Source organism: Panthera onca, chromosome E2 (assembly GCF_046562875.1).
Source record: "Panthera onca isolate mPanOnc1 chromosome E2, mPanOnc1 haplotype 2, whole genome shotgun sequence".
Lineage (NCBI taxonomy): Eukaryota > Metazoa > Chordata > Mammalia > Carnivora > Felidae > Panthera > Panthera onca.
The window spans coordinates 2,990,051-3,013,923 of NC_138353.1; the positions used below are offsets into that span (position 1 = coordinate 2,990,051).

Genomic DNA, 23,873 nt, shown 5'->3' on the forward strand with positions numbered 1-23,873 from the left:
ATCAGTGCCTTGCATGGTGCCTGTGGCATTCATAAATCAAGGTCACTCTTGTGATTCCATCTCCCTGGGGTTCCCCTAGGTCCCCACAAATGTCATTGATATCTTTTTTTTAATTAGATACTTTGGTTTTCATTTTTTGATTGGGAGCATCTTAAGCCCCTCAAATCCCATATAGGGTCACACATCTCCCCTCAGAGGCCTTTCTTCCTCCTCTGGGGTGGTGGTGGTTGGTGCAGGTGTGCTGGGCGGCCAGGCTCTCTCGGCCAGTCTCTTTACAACCTCACCCAGCTGCCCCAGACCCCGGGTGGCCTCCACCAGCTGAGTCAGCCCCAGTTCCAGAGCTTGGCGCTGCTGCTGGTCCTGCTTCAGGACCTGGGTCAGCCTCTGCAGCTGGCCACTCACATCCCTCACAGCAGCCACTAGCTCTACCAGGGCAGGCGGCTCACAGGCCATGACCTTTACGGGTGGTGCTGGAGTCACACATGGGCCAACGGGGTCTGGGTCCTGCCCAGGGGTTGGCCTTAGGGTGAAATGGTCAGGAGGAGGTTGATCCAAGGGGTGGACCGTGGAAGACAGATGGAGGTCAGAGGTCCCTGTGGGGTCAGAGGCTGAGTGTGGGGTCTGGGTGGGTGGTGGAGTTGGTTTGGGGCTCTGGCTTCTTGGTGGTTGGAAATCCTCAGTGGACAGTGTGTCCATGCTTGGGCCTGGAGAAGACCTGGGGTGGCTGGACTCTGAGGCTGAAAAAGGCGCTAGGCTGGACATCTGAGAGAGATGAGCGGCTCCCATGGAGGTCAACCAGGGGTGCAGGCTAGGCTTGACTGCTGGCGCTGGAGTGGGAGAGAATTCTGTTCCCAAGGAAGTTAGAATGGATTTGACAGTAACCACAGGGGTTGAGGTAGGGTCAGCAGTCATGGTGGGATGAGTAGAGGTGGTAGAATGAGGGGTCATGGTGGAGTCAGGGGTCGTGGCAGGGTAACTGGTTGTGATAGGGTGGGGGGTTGTAGTAGGTTGAGCAGTGGTAGAATGAGGGGGTGTGGTGGACTGAGGGGTCGTGGTGGGGTATGGGGTTGTGGTAGGGTGAAGGGTTGTGGTGGGGTGAGGGGTTGTGGTAAGGTAAAGGGGTGTGGTGGGTTGAGGGGGTGTGGTGGGTTGGGGGGGTGTGGTGGGTTGGGGGGGTGTGGTGGGTTGAGGGGGTGTGGTGGGTTGGGGGGGTGTGGTGGGTTGAGGGGGTGTGGTGGGTTGAGGGGGTGTGGTGGGTTGGGGGGGTGTAACAGGTTGAGGGGTGGTGGTGGGGTGAGGGGTTGTGGTGGGGTGAGGGGTTGTGGTAGAGTGAGGCGTGGCGGTGGAGTGAGGTGTTGTAGTTGGGGGAAGGGTGGTAGTGGGTTGAGAGGTAGTGGAGGTAGAGGGGTGAGAGGTCAAGGCAGAGTGAGGGCTGGTAGTGGGGTAGGGGCTTGTGGAGGAGTCTGGGGATCTGGAATGATCTGGAACTGAGTTGGGGTATGGAGCTGTGTCCAAGTTTGGGATTGTGGCAGATTCTGTAGTCAACTCTGAGGTAGAAAAAAGGTGGGTCACCACCTCTGGTGCAGAGGGGTCAGAGGTCAGCTCTTTGGGCAAGGCGGGTGGTGGGGTAGGTGAGAGATCAGACGGCGATGCTGCAATCACAGTGGCGTCAGGGGTAGACAAAGTGAGGCCAAGGGTTGTCAAGGTGAGGTCAGAGCTCATCCAGGAGGCCAGGTCCGGGCTGGGTGGCAAAGTGTCAGGAGGGTCAGAGGTCACCTTCCCCGTTGAAGCTGCCTCAGGAATGAACCATGGCGCAGGGTTGGAGGTCACAGAGGTCACCGGTGAGCCCGGGGGCTCTGACGAAGCGGAGGGATCTGGGGAAGGGGCAGGGGGCACCGTCCGGGACGATGTGGGGCGCAGCAGCCTACGCTGGGGCCACAGTTTTCTCTCGGAACCTGGAGGAGGAGGATAGACGGATGGCCTGAGGTCAGTCCGCCCCACCTACTCCCGCGGCCCGCCACGCCCCTCCAGGGAAGAGCTGACCAATGAGAAGGCGCAAGGCCTCGTGACGTCTCGGGTCGCCGGCAGACTTCAGCCCCCCCCCCCAGCGCCCCACCTCCCCACCTCCTGCAATGTCTCCAGGCGCCACCTGGCGTCCTCCACTGCGCATGAGGGACGCGACGGAGAGGGCTACCTCAGAAGGCAGGAGGCAGCGAAAATGTGGGGGGGCAGCAAGTCGGTGGGAGCACTGGAAGCTTGCAGGGAGATGCGAAAGTGTGGGGGATGTGGAGGCTTACCTGGGGATGCAGGAGGGGCCGCAGGGGTATTTGGGGGAGGGATGTGGGAAATGCCAGAAGGGGCAGAAGTGTGAGGGGGGATGCAGAGCGGTTCCAAAGCGCAATCTCAGTGATCAAGATTTTTATGTCACAGTTTTAAGTAAAATTATCGCAAAAGATCCAAAAAAGAGACTTAAATTTTTGCCTTTAGTTAAATTTTTGATATTTAGTTCACTGTGAATGTTTTGCATGAATTTGTTATTTTAAAAATATAAAGGTATTATCTACCTTGATGGCTGAGTGTTTGGGCAGCCCCTTAAATTTAGGGACTGAGTTAGAGTGAGAAGCCTCACCCTCTTTTCCTGGCCTAGCTTCCAGGTAAGAACGGATTGTATCCCTTTTTGCAGATGCAGGGAATCAGGCCTGGATGGTGGGTAACCTGCCATAGGTGGCACGGATACAGTTCACAAATTGCGGGGGAAAGATGCGAAGCAAGGTCCTCTGCATTTAGAGTTTAGACCATTAAACATCACTTTCTCAGTGATGGAAATGATAACACGTGGCCACTGAGTACTTGAAATGTGGCTAGTCTGCCCAAGGAAATGGTTTGGATTCATTTACACTTAAAATAGCTGTATTGGTAGCTACCATATTGAATGACACAGTGCTAGAGGATTCCAGTTTTCCTGTAGGATTTTTTAGGTGCATCTTGTTCCTGCCTTGTGTTTACAACGTTGGAGAAGCAGTTAAGTAAAGGGCTTGGCCTCCAGCCAGGCTGCCTGGGCTTACACCCCGGCTCCATCGCTTCCTAACTGGGTGACTGTGGACAAGTCACAAAACTGTCTTGAATCTCGGTTTGTGGATGAGCTGTCATGAGGATTCAGGGAGCTCATGTGTATACAGAGCACTTATCACAATGCCTAGCACATAATAGACACTCTCATGACTATTAATACTGTCATAGGCCTTGATGTCTGTACCTCAATTTCTGTTTTCTGTGAAATGGGCATTAACACCTACATCATAGGGCTCATGTAGATGTTATGAGGGCTAAAGGGGTAATAGGCAGGTGCCCCTAATTTCACTGAATTGTTTTTATCGAGATATATATATATATATATATATATATATATATATATATATATTGCTTAGCATAATAATACCTGACATGCGGCATATTGTTCAGTAAATGTTGGCTGGTTTTAGTTACTATTTCAAGAATCTCAGCTTGCTTAGGTATTGTAGGGGTTCAGATATCTAGAGTGGTATTGATTTTTAATTTTTCAGACCCACGGTGCAGAGAGCTAAGCTAATCATACTCCTGTGTCCATTGTCACCAACAGTCCTGCAGGGTCTCCTCTTCCTTTTTCTCCTTTTTCCTCCCCGAACTCCATCCCTCTCACTTTCTCCCATAGCTACCTCCTTTAACGTATTTGACATATGTCCTTAAAGGTATGTATGTTCTCACACAATATAGAATCCATATAAGTGCGTATGTTAATACATTAAGTGTACGTGTATTTTTGTGTTTGTGCTTTGAGTTTTTGTAAATCACATTCTGCTGGAGCTCTCACTCTGGTTCTGACTTCCTTCCTGCATATCATGTTGTTCGTACCTACCGTGAACTGTGTGTGCAGCTGGTCATTCTTTTAGCTACTGCATGGATCCATCGTGTGCACCCATTGCATTTCTCGTTACCCACTGTCGGACACTTAACTTGCCTCCAACTCCCTGATACCACACCGTTCCAAAGAACACCTTCATATACGTTTCCCTTATAAGCCTACCTAAGAATTTCTCTGGAATACACATCTAGGAGCAGGATTGCTGGGTCATAATGTGCAATCATATTTAATTTCACTAAAATTTTTTAAAGTTTTCTGTATTTAAGCAATCTCTACACCCAACGTGGGGCTTGAACCCACGATCCTGAGATGAAGAGTTGCGCGCTCTTCCGACTGAGCCAGGCAGGTGCCCCTAATTTCGCTGAATTGTTTTTATCGAATCGCTGTATCCAGTGGGGACGTCTGTCTCCTTACGTCCTCACCCACACTTGATATTAGCTGCCTTTCCGTTTTTTTTCCAAGCTTGTCATCATTTTCATTTGAATTTCCTGATTTCTTTTGAGTGTGAGTGTTTCTACATAAACTTGTTGGCCATTTGGGCTTCCCCTTCTGTGAATCACCTGTTCATAACTCTTACCCATTTTCTTAGAGCGTTTCCTGTCATTTTCTTACTGATTTGTCAGAGTGAACTGCATAGTATAGGTTAGGGTTTCTCAAATCCGGGCATTGTTGACATTTGGAGCTGGGAGTCTTTGTTGTGGGGGACTGTCCTGTGCGGAGTAGGATATGTAACAACATCCCTGGCCTCTACCCATTAGGTTCTAGTAGACTCCCTTCTTTTAGTTGTGACGATCCCAAACATATTCTGATATTGCCAACCATCCCCAGTTGGGACCACTGATGTACATAATAACCCCTTGTTTCAGGGTGTATTTCTGTTGGGTCTGTGGGGTAAGAGTGGGGTCACCACTGGGGAATGTGCAGTCCATCTCTGCCCCACAACACAAACACCCTGGTCCCTCACCACAGCTACATGCCTCACCTGTGTCTCCACGGATCCTTGGAGCTGGAGAGGGACGGTCTGGGTCTCGGGTGGTGCCAGTGGTAAGAGTGGTGGGTGTCCCCTTGGGCAGAGCCCCTCCTGAAGGTGTATCCCATGTCCGAAAAGACTCGTAACCATCCTTGTCACCTTAAGAGATATAGGGAGAACTGAGTCTCACTTCTCTTGATTTTGACCCTCTGTTCATCCCGGAATTCAACTCAGGCCTCATCCTGTGTCACCTGGACCACCACCCCAATCTCCTCCCTGACCCCACAGCCACCCTGGTGACTCAGCTGAGATGCTTTCAACTACCAATAACAGAAACTGGGACTAAACTAGCTTATAAAATAAGAACAGTTATTACTTCGCTTTCCTGAAGTCCCTGCTCTTCCTCATTCTTTTTTTTTTTTTCCCAGGGGGAAAAAAACCCTGTAATATATTTAGTAATGAACTACCAGGAATATTTCCATAATATTTTTCCTAGGTCTCTTAGATAATCTCTACATGACAATTTTATATAACATAGAAATGTATAATATACAGCTGACCCTTGAACACTGTGGGTTTGAAATGTGTAGGTCCACTTATATGTGGATTTTTTCCATAAACACAGTACAGTACTGTAAATGCGTTTTCTCTTCCTTATGATTTTAGTAACTTTTTTCTCTAGCTTACTAAAAATTCAGTGTAATACATATATACATACATATATATACATATACATACATACATACATACATACATACATACATACATACAAAATGTGTGTTGTTTATGTTATTGGTAAGGCTTCCAGTCAACAGTAGGCTATTAGTAGTTAAGTTTTAAGGGAGTCAAAAGTTACATGGAGATTTTCAACTGCGTGGGAGTCGGTGCCCCTAACCCCCATGTTGTTCAATGGTCAGCTGTGTAATATAAAAATATGCCATTTTATAAATGTAAAATATACCATTTTATATAGGGAGACTAGAAAGATTGAAATAAGTCTTCTAGCTTGATCAAAAAACTTATTTTAACAATAGCTTTGTTGAGATATAATTCATATACCTTAAACTGTACAATTCGGTGGGTTTTAGTGTATTCAAACTGTGCAACCATAAAGTCCACGTTCCTCAAATCCCTTCATTAACTGTCCCTGCCCACCTCTCCAGCACCTTCCACACGTTGCTGCTCACACTGGACCCCAAACCTTGAGGTGCTCAGAAGGATGGTGTCTGCCACTCTGGACATGTTTGTCCTGGTCCCCTTGAGCTCTGTGGCTAGCTGTCCCAGGTGCAGAAATCCCTGGCTTTGTCACCTAATACACTGCATGCCAACAGAACAAGGGTCTTCATCCCGATGCCCAGCACGGCAGATACTATACTCATGTCTCCCTGTTAACTGTTCTTAATTAAATACCTTCCCCATGCCTGATAAATACCTTAAGAGGATAGCTATGAAATCCTACCTGATGGTCATACTCATTAGGAATTTTATTTTATTTTATTTTTTTTAATTTTTTTTAACGTTTTTATTTATTTTTGAGACAGAGAGAGACAGAGCATGAATGGGGGAGGGGCAGAGAGAGAGGGAGACACAGAATCAGAAGCAGGCTCCAGGCTCTGAGCCGTCAGCCCAGAGCCCGACGCGGGCCTCGAACTCACAGACCATGAGATCGTGACCTGAGCCGAAGTCGGACACTTAACCAACTGAGCCACCCAGGCGCCCCATGGAATTTTAAAAAACATTAGCAGCACTATTAATTTAAAAATTAAAAATGGAAAAAAGAGTTTAGAGGGGGAAAAAAAAAACATTAGCTGTGAAGACTTCTTCTCGGGATGCTGGGTTTTAGGAGGGCTCCATTAAGAACACAAATGGAAGCTCTCTTCCTGTTAAAGTGTCAGTCCCCCAACTGCAAGCACACGCATTGGGTCTCTGTGTTCTTGAAATGTGCTCTAAGATATGGCCACCTGCTCATGGTCCATTAGTGTGTGATCGATTTGATTTTTTTTTTCATTGAAATATATGCATTTTTAATTGAAAAAGCAGCATGGCAGAGTTATAGCCCTCATGAGACCCAACCACATCCCTTCCCTGCATCAGGGGGAGCCGCTGCTCAAAGTCCAGCTTATCATTGCCAAACATGTCTTTACAGCTTGGCTACAGAGGAAGTACTCCCCGACGCCATATTGTTTCTCCACACTTCCTACGATTAGTTTAAGACCATGCACATCCACGTATATCCCGTACATGTCCTTGGGCAGCTACTTCTCGGACGTGTCCCTTCCTAGCTGGGTGAACAAGCCACCAATTTCTCCACGACTCAATTTCCTCACCTGTAAAGTGGGTACCGTGGTGGCATCTACTGAATGGCATGTGATAAGCTTATTCTTGGAATTGAATCCATATATCTCCGGTTCCTTCTTTTTAACCTTTGGATAATGTTCTATTGTACAAATACACATCTGTTGGTTCATCGACGCCCCTGTTGACAGAGGGCTAGGCTGTGGCCAATGTTCCGCGGTTACATTACAACTGTAGTGAATTTATACTTGTGTCCCTGGGCTCATGAGTGAGAGCTCAACACCTAGTTGTACAATTGCTGTGTGAAAGGCAAATGCATCTCCCTAGTGTCAAACCGCTCTCCTACCCAGGAACAGAGTCTCATGCCCACCTTTATCCCACATCCTTGGTGCTGTCAGACATATTAATTTTTGGCAATCTCATGCGGAGAGGGTGGGTGGAGAAGCTGCTCAGTACAGATGACCAAACTGAAGCCCAGAGAGGGCAAGGGGCTTTCCCAAAGTCACACAGCTAAGGCGCAGTATTAGGTTTCAGACCCACACAGGTCTACCTGGTCCTAAATGGAGACCTCTTTCCCTCAGGGTGCAAATTTCCCGAGTCTTCACTCCTTCCCTGGTGAGCTTTTATTCAACCTGCAGGATTTTATTCAAAGCCCCCTCCCTTTTCCCCCTCAATGAAGTCATGCCTTGCTTTATGCTTCCTGGGTTCTTCAGAGCTAACTCTGTCATATGCTCCTTCCCTGTCTCCGTGGCTAGAGTGGCTACGAATGTAAATGATGGAGTATGAAGCCAAGCTCTGCCCTTTGCTGTACTGGCCTCTCTGCACCTCAGTTTCCTTATCTGTAAAACGGTGTTAAGGATAGTTCTCTTCTCATAAGGTTCCACGGGGAGGAAGTGAATTAAACCATGTGACACATGTAGATGGTGCCTGGCACATGGAGAGCATTTGATGAATATTAGCTATTACTGTTTTTATTATCATCCAACCTCTACATTTAATCCTGCATTCGATCTTGGGTCCTCTCCCCTCTGCACGGCCTCATGCAGCCATGACATACGGCAAGAGCCCAAATCCATGAGTCATCCCACCCTCCGAGCTGGGTGTGGGAGGTCCGCTAGGCACAGCTGTCCGTCTGCATAGCCTCATCCATCCCCACGGCTTCAAATTCCATCTGTCGACTTATAGCTTCAGCCCAGGCACACCTCAGAGCTCCAGGATTGCGTATCTAATGTGTCCGCTTGAGTGTGTCCAATGCATCCCCAATGGGTCTATATTCCCACTGTGGTCCTCTGCATCCACCCGCAATGTCCCCAGATCCAGTGGAAGGTGGGTTCCCATCCCCTACCTTCCTCTTCTCACACCCTATCTGACCCATCGCTCAAATACCTCAGCTCAAAACTCCCACCATACAGCTGACATACATCCACTTCTCCCTCAGTCTCCACCACCACCCCAGTCACGACCACTGTCACCTCGCCAGAGACCTCCGGGTCTCCCTCCATGCACTCTAGCTTCTCCATCCATTTCTGATCTGGCATCCTCAGTGACTGCTTTGAAAATACACATGTGATCATGTCCTTCCAAACTTAAAATTCTCCACCACTGCATGCAGAACAAAACTCAAATTCTAGCCTCCTCTCCTATCACTCTCCCCCTGCCCGGCACACTCTGCTCCAGCCATGCTGATGTCCTGGCCCTTCTCTTAAGGTCATCATTTACAGGGCACTTTCTCAGTAAGGAATCTCTTGCCCATCCTACTCTAAATTGTAAATCTCAGCCTCCCTTTCCCTTGCTCATCACTGCTACGTTCCCAGGGGTCAGTATTCGTGCCTGACACACAGTGGGCATTTAACAGAAAGTTAATGTCCGTGTCTCCAAATTCTGAGAAGCCTCAAGAAATGTTACTTCAGTGAACTAGGAAGTGAAAATCCAAGCTTTGTGAGCTTCAGCTAGACTTTGTCTAGCTTCGGCTGTATGCCGTCTCCAGACTTACACTGTGGTTTCTCATTCATTCATTCAACCAATCATTCAACAAACATTTAAGTTCCTACTGAGTCTCTACAACACAGATTCTGTGGTAGATAGAATAACGCTCCCCCAGAGATGTCCATGCCCTAATCCCCAGAACCTGTGAATATGTTACCTAATGTGGCAAAAGGGATACTGCAGAATGTGATTAAAGGTCCAGACCTTGAGATGAAGAGATCGTCCTGCATCAGTCCAAGGAGACCCAATCCAATTGGGACAACTCCTTAAAATCAGGACGGAGAAAGATCTGAAGGCAGTTCGGGGAGATGCAACATTGCTGGCTCCGAAGACGGAAGAAGGGGCCAAGAGCCAAGGAATGTGGGCGCCTCTAGAGGCTGGAAAAGGTACAGCAATGGATTCTCCCTAGAGCCTCCAGAAGGAACACATCCCTGCTGACGCCTCGGTTTTAGGCCCTAAGAGACCCCTGTTGAACTTCTGGCCTACAGAACTGCAAAATAAGTTTGTGTTGTTTTAAGCCACTAAATGTGTGGTTCCGTGTCAGGGTAGCAATACAAACGGACAGTTAAACACACGACAGAACTAAAAGTCCAGTGGAGATGACAATGGCCCAGACTGGCAGTGCAATTTTCTCAACGTCAGCTTTTTTGCTCCTCTGAGAACTCCTTTCCTCCTGGTGTCTGCTGCTGGGGATAATACCACTTCCTCTGTGAGGCTTTTCCCGATTGCTCTGCTAGAAAGAACGACTCCTTCCCCAGGACTGTTCATTTACGGTAAATAAACCTAACAGCCAACGTTCTGTGGTTTTAAACTATTTCACACACATTTTGCTCGTTGGTTTGCGACCGGAGGTCACCCAGCTAGTTCTCATCTTGGTGGAGCCACAACCGGAACCCAAGGAGTTGGACTCCAGAACTCAGCGCTAATTCCCTCAGTAATTCAGTAATCTTTCCCAACCCAATGAGCAAACTGTGCGTGAAATCGTTTCAAATGGATCGCCATGGGGGTTCCTGAGTTCAAGTTCTGAGTCGGAGTTTTTTTCCCCCACCTGAAACACGAGCGTTAACAACAGGACGCAGGTCTCCCGGTTGTTGGAACCACGCGTGCCCAGCACAGAAAAGGTGAGCTCTCCTGCACTGCTTCCTCAGAGGAAGAAAGTGAGGCTCATAGAGGTGGACTCATGTTTTTCGAGGTCACCTTGCAGTGAGGACAGGAATCCACGTCTATGCTTGCTCCCACTCCCCAGCTGGCCTCACTGTGAAGACGGTACACGTGACTACCCCGAGCCTCCCCCTGCACAGTTCGCACTTCTCGGTGCTCAAGCAATGCCTTCTCACCCCGCACCCCCCCCACTCCCAGGGAAGGGACTCCCCGCCCAGCGTGTGACCGTCTCCACCGCGAGGGGGCGCCACGGGACAGGCAGGGGTCCCGCTCCGGGTTGCAGAGAACAAGAGCTCTAGAACCCTGGCCACAATGCACCGAGATGCAGCACCTCTAAAACTGGGCTGGACGGGCCCTGGCTCTCACAACTCGGGTCCCCCACCCTACAGCGCGGCGGCCCCTCGGCCTGCTCCTCCCCTCCCTCTCTCGCTCGCAACACAAGCCCAGCCTCGCAGACAGGCGGCCGCTCTAGAAGCCCCCGAGGCGCTTCACCCGGCTTTTATTACCGCGGGCGGGGGCTGGCCGGCCAATCAGGAGGCGCAGAGCGCCTGTGACGTCACACGGCGTGAGACCGCTGGAGCCGGGCTCTCTCGCCAAGGGCCGCAGAGTGCGCGTGCGTGCTGCGCGCCACAAAAAGGCGGGAAAGGGGGCGAGGGGAGGGGTGGTCCTGAGGGGACGAGTCTCGCAGAAGAGGGGCAGAGGAGCGCGGGGCGACAGGCAGAAGTGGGACCTTCAGGAGATGGGAGGGCACACGGAGAAGCAGAGGGCGAGAGCAGTCCGAGGCGCAGCGGGTGCGGCAGGCTGGACCGGGCGGCAAAGGTGGGGCCGGGGCAGGAGGAGACAGCCGTGAGGAGAAGACGAAGAAGCCACCGTGCGAGGGAAGGAGCACGAGGGTGACAAGGAGCGCGGGAGGGGGAGGGGGGGGATGGTCAGATGGGGAAAGTAGTGACCCGGCCTGAGAAACAGCGGAACCGGAAGAGGAGGCGGAGGCGTGGAGTGTGGAAAACAGGAAGGCTGGGAGCGTGCACTGGATGCGAGCACGCGAGAGCCACGGGGAGCAGGAGGCGGACACGCGGAGATGCGGAGACGGAGGGGCGGCGTGGATGGGCGAGCGGGGAGGGCCGAGAGGATGGAGGGGCGCGCGCACGCGCACGCACGCGGGCCAAGGAGAAACTCGCGAGAGCAGCAACACGCACGCGGGGGCGGGCCACAGAGAAACCCGCGACAGCACGCTACGCGCAGAGACGTGGGCCGCGCAAACGCTCACGAGTGCACGCGCCCACGCGCACGCGCAGGGACGTGGGCCGCGCAGACGCCCACGAAGGCACGCGCACGCACGTACACGCAAGCGCCAGGGCGCTGGCCCGGGAGGGAGGCGCTGTGAAGCCGGAGAGAGCCGGGCTGAGGCCCACGCCCCCAGGTGTGGCCACAGAGGTGGAAAGGACAGTTCCCGCTGCAGTGAGAGGGGCCGCGGGCCGAACTGTGGGGCTGAAGGCCGCCCCACTGGCCAAAGGGAGGGGAACCCTCCATTCGGGGCTCCTCACCCCGCCACTGAACCACTCCCTGACCCAGACCAGAGCATGAGGGGAGGACCAAGTGGAGGGCGCTGGGGGGATGACAACGCGGTGACCTGGGCCAGCTGGGGCTGTCGGGGTGGAAGGGCCCAGGCTCAGGTGTCACTGCTGGTTGGCTGGTTTGCGGGAGGACCGTGGGCTCAGACCCTGCGAAGTCTGGTCTGATTCTCGGAGACACACGGTGCCTGGGGTGGGAATGGGGGGGGGGGGGTCTCCTCTTCAAGCCTCTCCACGAAGAGTTCCAGAGGGAACGTTTTAGGGGCCCTAGGGCCACGGAAAACTTGCCTGGGGAGGCGCGCACAGGTCGATGATGGCCCCCTCCGCACCCTGGCCGTGCCCCTCACCTGTGTGTGGAAGACGCCTGGTTGCTGGGGAGGGTCCCCCTGGGCTTTTGGTGGTGCCCCAGGAGAGCGTGTGTCCAGGCACCCCTGCGGCGGTGGTCCCCTTGGCCAGGTCCTCTCCCGAGGTGGGATCCCAGGTCCAGGGGGGATAATCATCCTCATCGGCGTAGCCTTGGGAGAAAGTGGGGCATGGATTGAGCCCTGCCCTGTCTCCAAGGTCCTTGCTGCAGCTCCAAACTACCCTTCCAGAATCTCCTGCAGTGACTCTGGGTCCCCCACCCCATCCCCAGTACCAGTGCAGGTGAGCCCCACGTCTTCCTCGTGGTCACAGTTGTGCTGGCCCCACGCCCCAGCAGGGCAGTCACTCAGCGAGGCCTCGATTCCCTTGCAGCCCACGTCATCCAGCCAGATGGGGCCCGTCCCGGGGCCGTAGTGGGTTTTGCCCACTCGGGGCCGGACCCTTCCACAGCCCAGCTCCCAGCAGGCCACGGTACTGTCCCGCAGGTCCCAGCTGTCATCGCACACTGTCCCCCAGCGCCCAGCATGCCACACTTCCAGCCGGCCAGCACACCGGTTGGGCCCATCAGCCAGACGCACGCGGAACGGGCCTGCCGGTAGAAGGCCCCAAGTCAGGAGGGGTCAAGAGGGGCCAACCTCACCTCTTGTGTTCCCTCCACTCACCTGATCCCCGAGTGGTGCTCCCAGTGGGGGAGGGGGCTGGGTCTTTGGGTGACTCTGGAGAACCCTGTGCTGGGATCTCAGCTGATGACTCCTTGGGGGTCAGAGGGATTCGCGTTGCGGTGGCCTCAGAGGTCACCTCTCGGGGGCCTTGAGTGGTTGACGTTGCCACGGCCTTAGAGGTCCGTTCTCGGGGGGCCCGGGGAGTCCGTGTTGCAGTGGTATGTGAGGTCATCCCGTGGGGGACCCCGGTGGTCAGCTTTGCAGTAGACTCTGAAACTGGTCTGTGGGAGGCCTCGGTGGTCAGGGTTGTGGTGGTCCGTGAGGTCAGTTCAAGGGGCCTCTGGGTGCTCAGGACCCTGGAATGTTTAGTGGTTGGCATCACGGGGGGCTGAGTGGTCGGTCGCTTTGCATTTTTGGTCACCCACTTCTTAGTACTCTTGGGCATTTTCCCTGGGGCCTTGGTGGTGGTTTTCTCAGGAACGCTGGGGGTCAGCCTCGCAGAGGGCTTGGTGGCCAGCTCCCCGGGAAGCCAGGCGTCTGGATCTCTACCCAGGCCAGGGATCCAGCTCCAACTGAAGGGGTCTGAGATAGAGTCCAGGCCAGGGGTCTCTGGAAGGTGCGAGGAGAGGACAGGGAAGATGGCGGACACCATAATGACAAGATTATCTGTCTACACCTCCCCTCTCTGCAATCACCAAGTTTCCATTAATCCCTTCATTATTCATTCACTCATTCACGTGACAAACATTTGTTGAGCATCTTCTGCGATCCAGGCACTGTGCCAGACCCTGGGGACACTGTGGCCAGCCAAATCTGACCCCACCCCCTGCCTCCTTGTCTCGTACAGTGATGTGACTGGCCCTCTGTGCCCTTCTCACATCCGACCTGTCGTCCTCCTCTCTCTGGCCACGCGTGGCCTCACTTCCTGTGACTTCTCACTGTCCACCTCTCACCAGTCACCAGGGTGGTACCAGATCCGACGGCTCACTCCCCAGCTGAAAACCCTGCTGAGGCTCCCACGGCCTCCAGAGGAGAGGGAAAGGGCGTAGGTGCAGGGGCTCCATTGCTACGGCTGCCACTGTTCTGTCATCTCTCGGATTAGCATGTGTGCAGGAAAATGTTCACTGTGCCCAGAGGAAGGTTGGGCCCTTTGCCCCCCGGCTCCTGGGGCGACCAGAGAATCGGTACCCACGTTGTGCCGTGGACAGGTGATAGGTGGGCAGGCACAGCTTGTAACCGAGCTCCTATGAAAAGCCTGCACACCGAGTCTGGGGAGCGTCCCTGCCTGGCAGTACTTCATATGTGCTGTCACATGTCGCATGACTCCCCTGGGAGAGGGTGGCTGGAAGCTCCATGAAGGTCTCTCCTGAACCTGCCCCCTGTGCTGCCTCCCTCGGCTGGCTTTTAAGACAGCTTTTCTGACTTTTGTGAGTCCTTCTAGGAAATTATGGAACCTGAAGTTGGTCTTGGGACCTCCCAAATGGTAACATGTCACACAGGTTTGCAGTGATCTGTTGGTACATCTTTGCGTCAGTGAGCTGCGAGCTTCCCAAAGGCCGGGACTGTGTTCTTTGCATCCGGAGGCCCCAGCACCTGGCTCAGTGCCTGGCACTCGATAAATGTTGGAAGCGAACGGCGAACACGAAGCCTGATTTTACTGCAGCTGGCCCTCACTCTGGCTTCTGTGCATCTCCCAGTGGCCCTGTCTTCACTTCCTTTCATCTTGGGGAGCGTTCTTGGGAATGGGAGGGGGAGAAAGAATCCCAACTCTGCCACTTCGTTGCCGTGTGACCTTGTGCAAGTTACTTAACCTCTCTGTGCCTCAGCCTCATCGTGTAAATTGAGCATAACATCCACTAACTTGGACCTATTGTGAGGTCACACGTGTGAAAACACCCAGCCCAGGGCCCGGGCTTAGGAGACGGGCATTCAGTAGATGGTAGTTCCCATTCCCTCCTCCAGGAAGCCCTCCAGGAACTAGTGGGTGGCTAGGGCCTCCTTACCAGTGCAGGTGACTCCAACATCTTCATTGTGAGCACAGTTGTGCTTCCCCCAGGGCGCAGCGGGGCAGTCAGAGAGCGAAGCCTCGGTGCCCAAGCACCCCACGTCGTCCAGCCAGATGGGGCCGGCCCCCCAGCCAAAGCGGCCAGCGGCAGGGTCCGGCTGCCGAGCTCCGCCACAGCCCAGCTCGCGGCAGACCACCGCAGCGTCTCGTAGGTCCCAGCTGTCGTCACACACCGTCCCCCAGCGCCCTGCGTGCCACACCTCCAGCCGGCCCGAACACCTGCTGGGCCCTGCCACCAGGCGCAGTTGGGGGGAGCCTAGGATGGAAGAGACCCAAAGGATGGGAGTCAGGAAGCCGTCCAGCTCTCTGTGTCCCTCCACCTGCCTTCCATCCAGCCGCATATTAGTCCTCCGCTGGGCCACCGTCCGCCTTAGGCACAGGGATAGGGTCGGGCAGAGTCTCGGTTCCTCAAAAAGTTAAACATAGAATTACTGTCCCACTCCCCAGGATATACCCCAGATAAAGTGAAAATGGCTATTCACACAAATGTTCACAGCGGCACTGTTCTTGGAAACAGCCCAAACGTCCGTCACTAGATTGAAGGGACAGCAAAATGAGGTATGTATACACACAGAACGGAATATGATTCCACCTTGAAAAGGAAGGGAACTTGGGGGCACTTGGGGGGCTCAGTCGGTTAAGCTTCCAACTTCAGCTCAGGTCATGATCTCACTGCTCGTGAACTCGTTGAGCTCGTTGAGCTCGTTGAGCCCCATGTCAGGCTCTGTGCTGACAGTTCCGAGCCTGGAGGCCGCTTCGGATTCTGTCTTCATTTCTCTGTCCCTCCCTCATTCGCGCGCGCTCTCTCTCAAACATAAAATAAGACAAAACTTTTTTAAAAGGAAGGGAATTCAGACACGTGTCACAACATGGATGAAGCTGGAGGGCATTCGCACAAATACTACGAGGTCCCCAGAGGAGTCCAATTCTTAGAGACAAAAAGTAGAAGCCAGGGGCTGGGGGACTAAGGAGTCCGTGTTTAATGGGTTGGGGTGTCTGTCTGGATGACAAAAAGGTTCTATAGCTGGATGCTGGCGGCTGCACGACCTTACGAATGGATTTAATGCCACTGAACTGTACACTTACTAGCGACTGAAATGGTCAATTTTATATTATGTATATATTGTACCATAATAAAAAAAAAGAGAATATGGGCCCTGGAACAAATTGCTTTCATTGGAGTCCTGACTTCCCCATATTTAAAAAAAAATTTTTTTTAACGTTTATTTATTTTTGAGACAGAGACAGAGCATGAACGGGGGAGGGTCAGAGAGAGAGGGAGACACAGAATCTGAAACAGGCTCCAGGCTCCGAGCTGTCAGCACAGAGCCCGATGCGGGGATCAAACTCACGGACGGCGAGATCATGACCTGAGCCGAAGTCGGACGCTCAACCGACTGAGCCACCCAGGCGCCCCTCCCATATTTTTTTAATCACGGGGTTTCATGAGTGACACAGAGACAAGACAGCACCCAGGGCCCGCGTGGTTGGGAACGTCACCTGGCGTAGACACGTAGAGTACTTGGGACAGTACGCACACACACAAGCCAGCGAGTGCTGAGTGAATGCTCGTAGTTGTTGTCATTCCGCAAAAGGGGAAAGAGGCCTCCAGTAGGAGAACCAATTTTGCCCTCTCTGCGGCCTTTCCCGCAGAGGCCTTTCTCCTCCTGTTCTCGAGGAGACAGCTGCGCCAACCCTGCCTTCTTATTTTCTGTATTTCTCCTGCTGTGACGTTGGGCCTTGCTGACTCGGACAGCCTGTCCCTCGGAGGGTTGGCTGATTCCTAGAGACGCCGCCGGAGCGTGCCTTGTCTGTGCAGGCCAGCCCGTCTGGGGCCCACCCCCACCCCCCCACCGCCTCCACGCGGCTCTCACGCTCTGGGCCACCGGCCACCTGCCCTCAGCCCCCCAGGGCCGGGTGCCCCACAACCAGGGGCAGCCCCTCCGCCCCACGGCTCCCTGAAGTGATTCCAGCGAGCCGGTCCTGACCCTGCCCACCTGGCCTTGCCCGATCCTTCCCACAGAAACCACAGTCACGGCTCCTGCTGGCCTTTGCCCCTCGCTCCCTCTGCCTGCTGACTGCCCCTGGGGCTTCCCTGGGTGGCCCCTGCCCGGGGGTGGGAGAGAAACCCACTATCTTTCCAATGACGGTCCCGTCTTGATCGGCTGGCTGCACCAACCCCGAACACTACTAACACCGGTGTTTAAAAAATGACAACTACTGGGGCACCTGGGTGGCTCATTTGGTTAAGTGTCTGGCTCTTGATTTTGGCTCAGGCCATGATCTCATGCTTAGTGGGATTGAGCCCTGCGTGGGGCTCTGTGCTGACAGCTCGGAGCCTGGAGCCTGCTTCGGATTCTTTCTCTCCTTCTCTCTCTGCCCCTCTCCCACTAGCTCTCTCTCTCAAAAGAAGTAAACATTTAAAAAATCAAAACGAGGGGCGCCTGGGTGACTCAGTCGGTTAAGCCTCCGACTCTCAGCTCAGGTCATGATCCCACGGTTTGGGGGTTCGAGCCCCGCATCAACCTCTGCGCCAACAGCTGGGAGCCTGCTTGGGACACTCGGTCTCTCTCTCTCTCTCTCTCTCTCTCTCTCTCTCTGTCTGTCTTTCTCTCTCTGCCCCTCCGCTGCTCATGCTCACTCTCTCTCTCAAAATAAATAAATACACATTTTTTAAAAATGAAAATGACAACTATCGAGTGGGTCCCTTCAGCGTTTGTGAGGAGACAACCTCCAAACATTCAGGATGGTGACAGCAGAGTATTCAAGCAAGCACAGACCCTTCTGGGTGTGGGGCTCTGTTTTCTCCTCCACCCCTGATGAGAGGGTCTCTGAGCAGGGAGAAAGGGTGCGGGGGGGGGGGGGGCACCAAGGGGGAGGAGGCAGAAGGGAAGACCCCGCTTCCTTGGGGAGCATTCCAGACTCACCGGCTTCAGGTCCAGGCTCCCGCGGGGCAGTGGGGGAGGCAGGCGGAGGGGAGGCGCCCGCGGTCCGCGAGGCCTGACTCGCCGTGGGGGGCGGGGGCCCTGACGCAGCGTCGCGGGACGCAGAGTGGTTGCCGTCCGCCGCTGCCGCCGGGGCCGTGGGAGGGACATATCCAAGAGGCATCCCTGGGGCGGGGGGACGGTGATCACCACGTGCCGCCCTCCAGCCCAGGACCGCCATTGCAGGACGAGGTTGCACGGATGGGGACAAGATGGGGCGAGGCGGCAGTCAGGACGGAAGGAGAGAGGGGCCCGTGGGGTGTACGCTATGAGACCACGCGAGCCTCCCCCCCCAGCTCTCCGCACTTCTACTGGTGGCTCTAGCATACCCCCGGCCAGGCGGTCCCTGCTGTCCTCCTCACCGTCACACACGGCCCCGGCATCCTCCCGGTGGTGACAGTCGTGCTGGCCCCAGGGCCGTGCTGGACACAATCGCAAGGCTGTCTCGTTACCCCGACACCGAAGGTCATCCAGGAGGATGGGGCCAGCCCCCTCCCCAAAGAAGGCACCTCCGGGGGCAGCCAGCGCGCCGCCACAGCCTAGCTCACGGCAGGCCACGGAGGCGTCCCGCAGGTCCCAGGCGTCGTCACACACGGTCCCCCAGCGCCCGCCGTGCCACACCTCCAGGCGGCCAGCACAGCCGTGGGGGCCGTCGGCCAGACGCAGCCGGGGGGCTGGGCCTGGATGTGGGGAGACGGGGAGAACAGAGAGACGGGAGACTGTGATGGGTGAGCAGGTGTAAGCCCCACGTGCAGGAAACCAGCACAGACACGCGGGTGCGGAGCCATCCGTCGTCCGGACTGCGGTGACGCTGCACAGCAGGCACTCCAACTTCAGTTTGCCGGTGAGGAAAAGGCTCCAGGATGGGAAGTCTCTCGCCAAGAGTCCGGCTGTGACCTGCCCGCAATGCCCCTGCCTCCCCGGGGGCAGGCCCTGGTGACATTGGCCCTGATCCCCTCCATCCACCGCCCTGGCCTGGCCCCCCGCTCCCTGGCCGCCTGCCTCAGTCCTGTAAAGCAGGGCTTCTCAAGCTCGGGACCGAGGACATCGCGGGACAGGTCATTCCTTGCCTGGGCCGTCCTGCGACTGTAGGATGTCCAGCGGCCTCCCGGGGCTCCAGTCCCCAGATGAGAGTAGCATCTACAGCGTGGCTGCCGGACTTCGCCCAATGTCCTCTGGGGAGTGCGGGATGGGAAAACCACCCCCCAGCCACCGCTGAGAACCACCTGCTACATAGGAACCTCTTCTGGTTTCAGGGTACATTTCTGTTAGGTCTTTCTGGGGTGAGGCCTGGGCCCATTGGGGAGCGTGGAGTCCATCTTTCCACCCCCCCCCAGACGGGCTGGGGGGCAAATCACCCCCAGTCAGTGTTCTAGAGACACGAACCAACCAGAGGGGTCAGACACGCCTGTACTTGCATCTGCTCCTAGGAAATGAGGGGCTCCCCTGTGGGGCCCCCCAGGAATGAAAGGTGTGGTGGGCACCAAGCTTCCCCAGGCGCCTCGTGGGGTTCACTTCTCCCCAGCAACTTAGCCCTCCCTGGAGTCTTAACTTACCTCCCTTCCTCCCCCTCCCTGCCCTCTCCCTCCTTCCTCCCTTCCCACCCCCCCACCCCTGCCTCCTTCCTCCTTTCCCTGCCCTCCCTCCTCCCTGCCCTCCCCCTGGGACATGGAGGGGGAGGGAATGGAGAGGAGTAGGAGGGAAGAGAGAGAGGGAGGAGGAAGGGGAGGGAAGGGAGAGGGGGAGGAAGGAGAGGAAGGAGGGAGGGGGAGGGTAGAGAGTGGGGAGGAGGGAGAAGGGAGGGGAAGGAGGGAAGAGAGAGGGGAAGGAGGGAGGAAAGGGAGAGGGGAGGAGGGAAGAGGGGAGGGAGTGAGGAAGAGGTAGGAGGAGGAAGGCAGGGAGGGGAGGGAAGGGAAGGGAGAGTGGTAGGAGGAAGGAGGGAGGGGGAGGGCAGGGAGGGGAGGGAAGGGCAGGGAGGAGGGAGGGGGAGGGCAGGGAGGAGGGAGGGGGAGGGCAGGGAGGAGGGAGGGCAGGGCAGGGAGGAGGGAGGGGGAGGGCAGGGAGGAGGGAGGGCAGGGAAGGGAGGAGGGAGGGGGAGGGCAGGGAGGAGGGAGGGGGAGGGCAGGGAGGAGGGAGAGCAGGGAAGGGAGGAGGGAGGGCAGGGCAGGGAGGGGGGAGGGGAAGGAAGGGAGGAAGGAGGGAAGGGCAGGGAGGAGGGAGGGGGAGGGCAGGGGGAGGGGAAGGAAGGGAGGAGGGAGGGCAGGGCAGGGAGGGGGGAGGGGGGAGGGGGAAGGAAGGGAGGAGGGAGAGGAGGGAAGGGGCAGGAGGAAGGAGAGAGTCGAGGAGAGCTCTATCAAGCAGGTGCGGGCACCGCAGCCTGTGAGTAGGGGCAGATGAGGCGGGGCAAGCAGCAGCTTCGGGTAAGCGTCTGGAAGGCGGGGGACATACCCGTGCAGACCAGCCCCGCATCCTCGCTGTGGTCACAGTTGCTCCGACCCCAGGGGCTTCGGGGACAGTCCCGCAGAGCCTGCTCTCCGCCTCCACACCCCACGTCATCCATCCACACGGGCCCTGAGCCCGGGCCGAATCTGGCGCCTCCGGGGGCGGCCAGCGCGCCCCCGCAGCCCAGCTCGCGGCAGGCCACGGCGGCGTCCCGCAGGTCCCAGCCGTCGTCGCACACGGTCCCCCAGCGCCCGCCGTGCCACACCTCCAGCCGACCGGAGCACCCGTGGGGGCCCGAGACAAGGCGCAGCCGCTCTGCGGGGGGCAGGGAAGAAGGGAGTGTTGAGTTTTGTTTGGGGGGGGGGGCAGCTTGGGAAAAGCAGATTCAAACAGCCCTCGTTTTCCATCCGGGGCAACCAAGGCCCAGAGGGGGCGGTGGCCTGAGATGCACCTGCCAGCCAGGCCGTGAAGAGGGGTGCCAGGATCTGAGCGGGGTGGGGTGCCTGGGTCTCCTGATCAGGTGGGCAGGTGGGGGCGGGGGACGACAGGGCGCTGGGCCTCGCTGGATCCCGAGGGGCGTAGTGGCGCTGGGGGCCTGCCAGTTACAGGTGAAGAGGAGGGCACCCAGGGGTCGCTGGGCTGGTCCAGATGTGTGGTGGGGCCTTACCGTGTCGGGGGGCTCCGGCTGTCAGCTGAGGGGCCCTGGTGGATTTGGCCTGCTTGGGTGGCCGGGGACCCTTCTTCCTGGAGCTGTTCTGTGGGGTCCCAGCCGGGCGGGGTGCTGGGAGAGACAGCGGGGAGACCTCAGCCGGGAGCCGCTCACCCTCCCGCGGGGGGGGGGGGTGCGGGGGCCAGGCCACGCCGCCCGACAGCCCCAGGAGGTGCAGGAGGATGTGCAGGGGGCTGTGACGGGGGCCCTGCGGGGGACGCGGCTGCTGCCTCCATCTGTCCCCTAGGAGGCGCTAGTGCAAGACCCCTCTCCCTCACATTGGGAAGCGGGGAGAGAGCGTGGCTAGGGTGGGCTCACCGTGTGTCCCTGGAGGCTCCTCCGAGCCAGGGCTCAGCTCCCCAGACAGCCCCGGCCAGGGGTCCCCCTCCAGGATCGAAGGTGGATCGTCCCCGTCCCTGGAGTTGGCCACACGCTGACCTGAGGACAGCACAGAAGCTGTGGCCGGGGCGCCCCCCACCCCCCGCCCCAGACAGGCAGACCCGGGGGGGGGGGGGGGGGGGCAGGCGGCAGTGAGCTGGGAGTCCTGGAGGGGGCGTCTGGGGCTGGGGGTGCCCGGACTTCTGGGTCGCGTCTGTGGGAGCGCCCCCGAAGGAGGGTCAAGGGCCCCTCACCTGCGCAGACTACGCCCGCGTCCTCCTCATGGGAGCAGATGTGGGCCTTCCAGCCGCGATGGGGGCAGAGCCCCAGCTGGCCCTCACTGCCCCGGCAGGCCAGCTCGCTCAGCCACACGGGCCCCGCGCCCTCCCCAAAGAAGGCGCCTCCGGGGGCGGCCAGCGCGCCCCCGCAGCCCAGCTCGCGGCAGGCCACGGCGGCGTCCCGCAGGTCCCAGCCGTCGTCGCACACGGTCCCCCAGCGCCCGCCGTGCCACACCTCCAGGCGGCCGGCACAGCCGTGGGGGCCGTCGGCCAGACGCAGCCTCTCTGGGGGGACAGAGGAAAGGCTGTGACAGTTGGGGGGGCGGGGCCCGGGAAAGGCGGGGTGGGGGGCTGTCTGTCCTGTAGGGTGTGGTGTGAGGCCGGCCGCCCAGCTCCTGAGTTCCCAGGAGAACAGTGGCCCCCACAGGAAGTGGGAGGCTGGTCAGCGGTGGTTCTGGGGGGGAGAAGTGCCCGAGGTCATGGGCCCACGCAGGGCAGCCAGGTTTGCAGTGGAGGGTGAGGCTGGGCAGGGGTGGGTTGCAACTGTGCAAGGTCAGGCAGCCGTGCTCAGGGCCACTTACCAACAGCCTGGATCCCCATCAGAGCTGCTGGAAGGGGGGTGGAGGGGTAGGGTAGAGTGAGGGCAGGCCCGAAGGGGTGCTTTCTCCAGTGCAGACCCCTCGTCTTAAATACCCCAACGCATGTGCACACACACACACACACACACACACACAGAACGTGCACACCTCTGAACCAAAAACCCCACTACTGCAAGGCAGGACTCTGGGTAGAGGGCTGGGCAAGACTCAGGTCCCTGAGACAGGCGGGGCCCCACAAGCCTCAGGTCAGGGCTGGGAGCCAGGCTTTGTGCTCCCCCCAGGGGCCTGGCTAAGGTCAAATGGTGGGTGACCTCCCCCCCTAGGGTCAGGGCCGGTGGGGGAGGAGGGTAGGTCCCTGGGGTCCTAAGAGGGTAGGGCTGGCTGTGCAGAAGGCTGGGTCCCTCAGGGGATCAGGCAAGGAGGACCAGATGTCCCTTATCCCAAGCACCAGAGACAGGGTCCCGGAAGTCTGAGTCGTTCAAGTGGATGAGCTCAGGGGTCAGAGGTCCCTGAGTCCCCAAGGAGAAGGGGTCACTCACCGATAAGGCAGGCCAAGACCCTCATGTTTGCAGACTCCAAGGCAGGGACGGGGTGAAAGGGGACGCAAGCTGGAGAGGGGAGGAGGCTGCGGCCACCGGAGGGAGGGAAGGAGAGAGGGAGGGCGGGAGCGAGGGGAGCGCCTGCCAGAGGCGCCCTGGACCGGGGAGGAGCAGGCAGGGGCTGGACACTTTGCCAGAAGGAAGAGAGGCTGCCTGCCGAGGCTGCAGCGGCAGCAGGGGACAGGAGTGGGGGGAGGGAGGGGGCTGGCCAGCAGCTGAGGCCTGGCGAGGAGGGGGTGGCGGCGGGGAGCGAGGGTGTCCAACTGCAAACTCCCACTGGGAGCCGGAGACTCCAGGCCAGGCAACCCGCTGTGCTTAGAGATGCTCAGGAAAGGGACCCGATTGGGGGAGGGGGGAGCACGCACCAGCACCCGCCCATCTGCTCCTCTCTTGTCCAGCAGGGAACACGGGGAGACCAGGAGGGAGCGGACTGGGAGTGGATTCAAACTAGCAGCTGGGCTTGGGGACCCAGTACATCTGGGGCTCATGTTCAGCAGCAAGAAGGCTTGCAGCCAGACACCAGGAAGGACTTCCTGATTGGAAAAGGAGACAGAAACCCCTGTCTGTCCCCCCTGATGGGGTTCAATGCAAACTCTTTGATCCCCTGTCTGTGGGAGCTGTGGTTGAACTCCAGGGAGCTGGGGGGGGGGGGGGCGGGCCGAAGGACTTGGGGGTCCAGTCTTGGCTGAGGGAGGGGGCCACCACACACACACACACACACACACACACACTTGCTCCCCCCGGCCCCCACTCTCTCTGCACCAGGCAGCTGTGAGGCGGAAAAAATTCGGTAATGGGGAGCGTGAGTCAGAGGCTGGCAGGGAGTGGGGCTGCCGTGAGCTCATCGCCGCCCCTTCTCCTCGTCCAGCACCCCCAGCAACAATTAATGTCAACTCAGGGAAAAGCAGAA

At 57.0% G+C, this 23,873-nt stretch overlaps 1 protein-coding gene across 3 annotated transcripts; it reads right to left on the reverse strand.

The window, feature by feature from the left end:
* Positions 1-90: 90 nt before the first annotated feature.
* SSC5D (scavenger receptor cysteine rich family member with 5 domains) lies at positions 91-23,133 on the reverse strand. 3 transcript variants are annotated; one of them, XM_078439268.2, is made up of 14 exons: positions 22,904-23,133; positions 22,347-22,370; positions 21,742-22,050; positions 21,428-21,547; positions 21,068-21,181; positions 20,407-20,715; positions 18,321-18,638; positions 17,902-18,084; positions 14,913-15,230; positions 12,910-13,518; positions 12,522-12,836; positions 12,232-12,399; positions 4,884-5,030; positions 91-1,955 (listed from the first exon to the last, which is right to left on the reverse strand). In XM_078439268.2, the coding sequence occupies exons 1-14, from the start codon at positions 22,926-22,928 to the stop codon at positions 178-180; spliced, it is 4,737 nt and encodes a 1,578-aa protein (XP_078295394.2). In that variant the 5' UTR covers positions 22,929-23,133; the 3' UTR covers positions 91-177. The 3 variants fall into 3 exon arrangements, with proteins under 3 accessions (XP_078295394.2, XP_078295393.2, XP_078295395.2); XM_078439267.2 differs by having other exon boundaries at positions 22,347-22,373; XM_078439269.2 differs by lacking the exon at positions 12,522-12,836 and having other exon boundaries at positions 22,347-22,373; positions 22,904-23,131.
* Between the last annotated feature and the right edge of the window lie 740 nt (positions 23,134-23,873).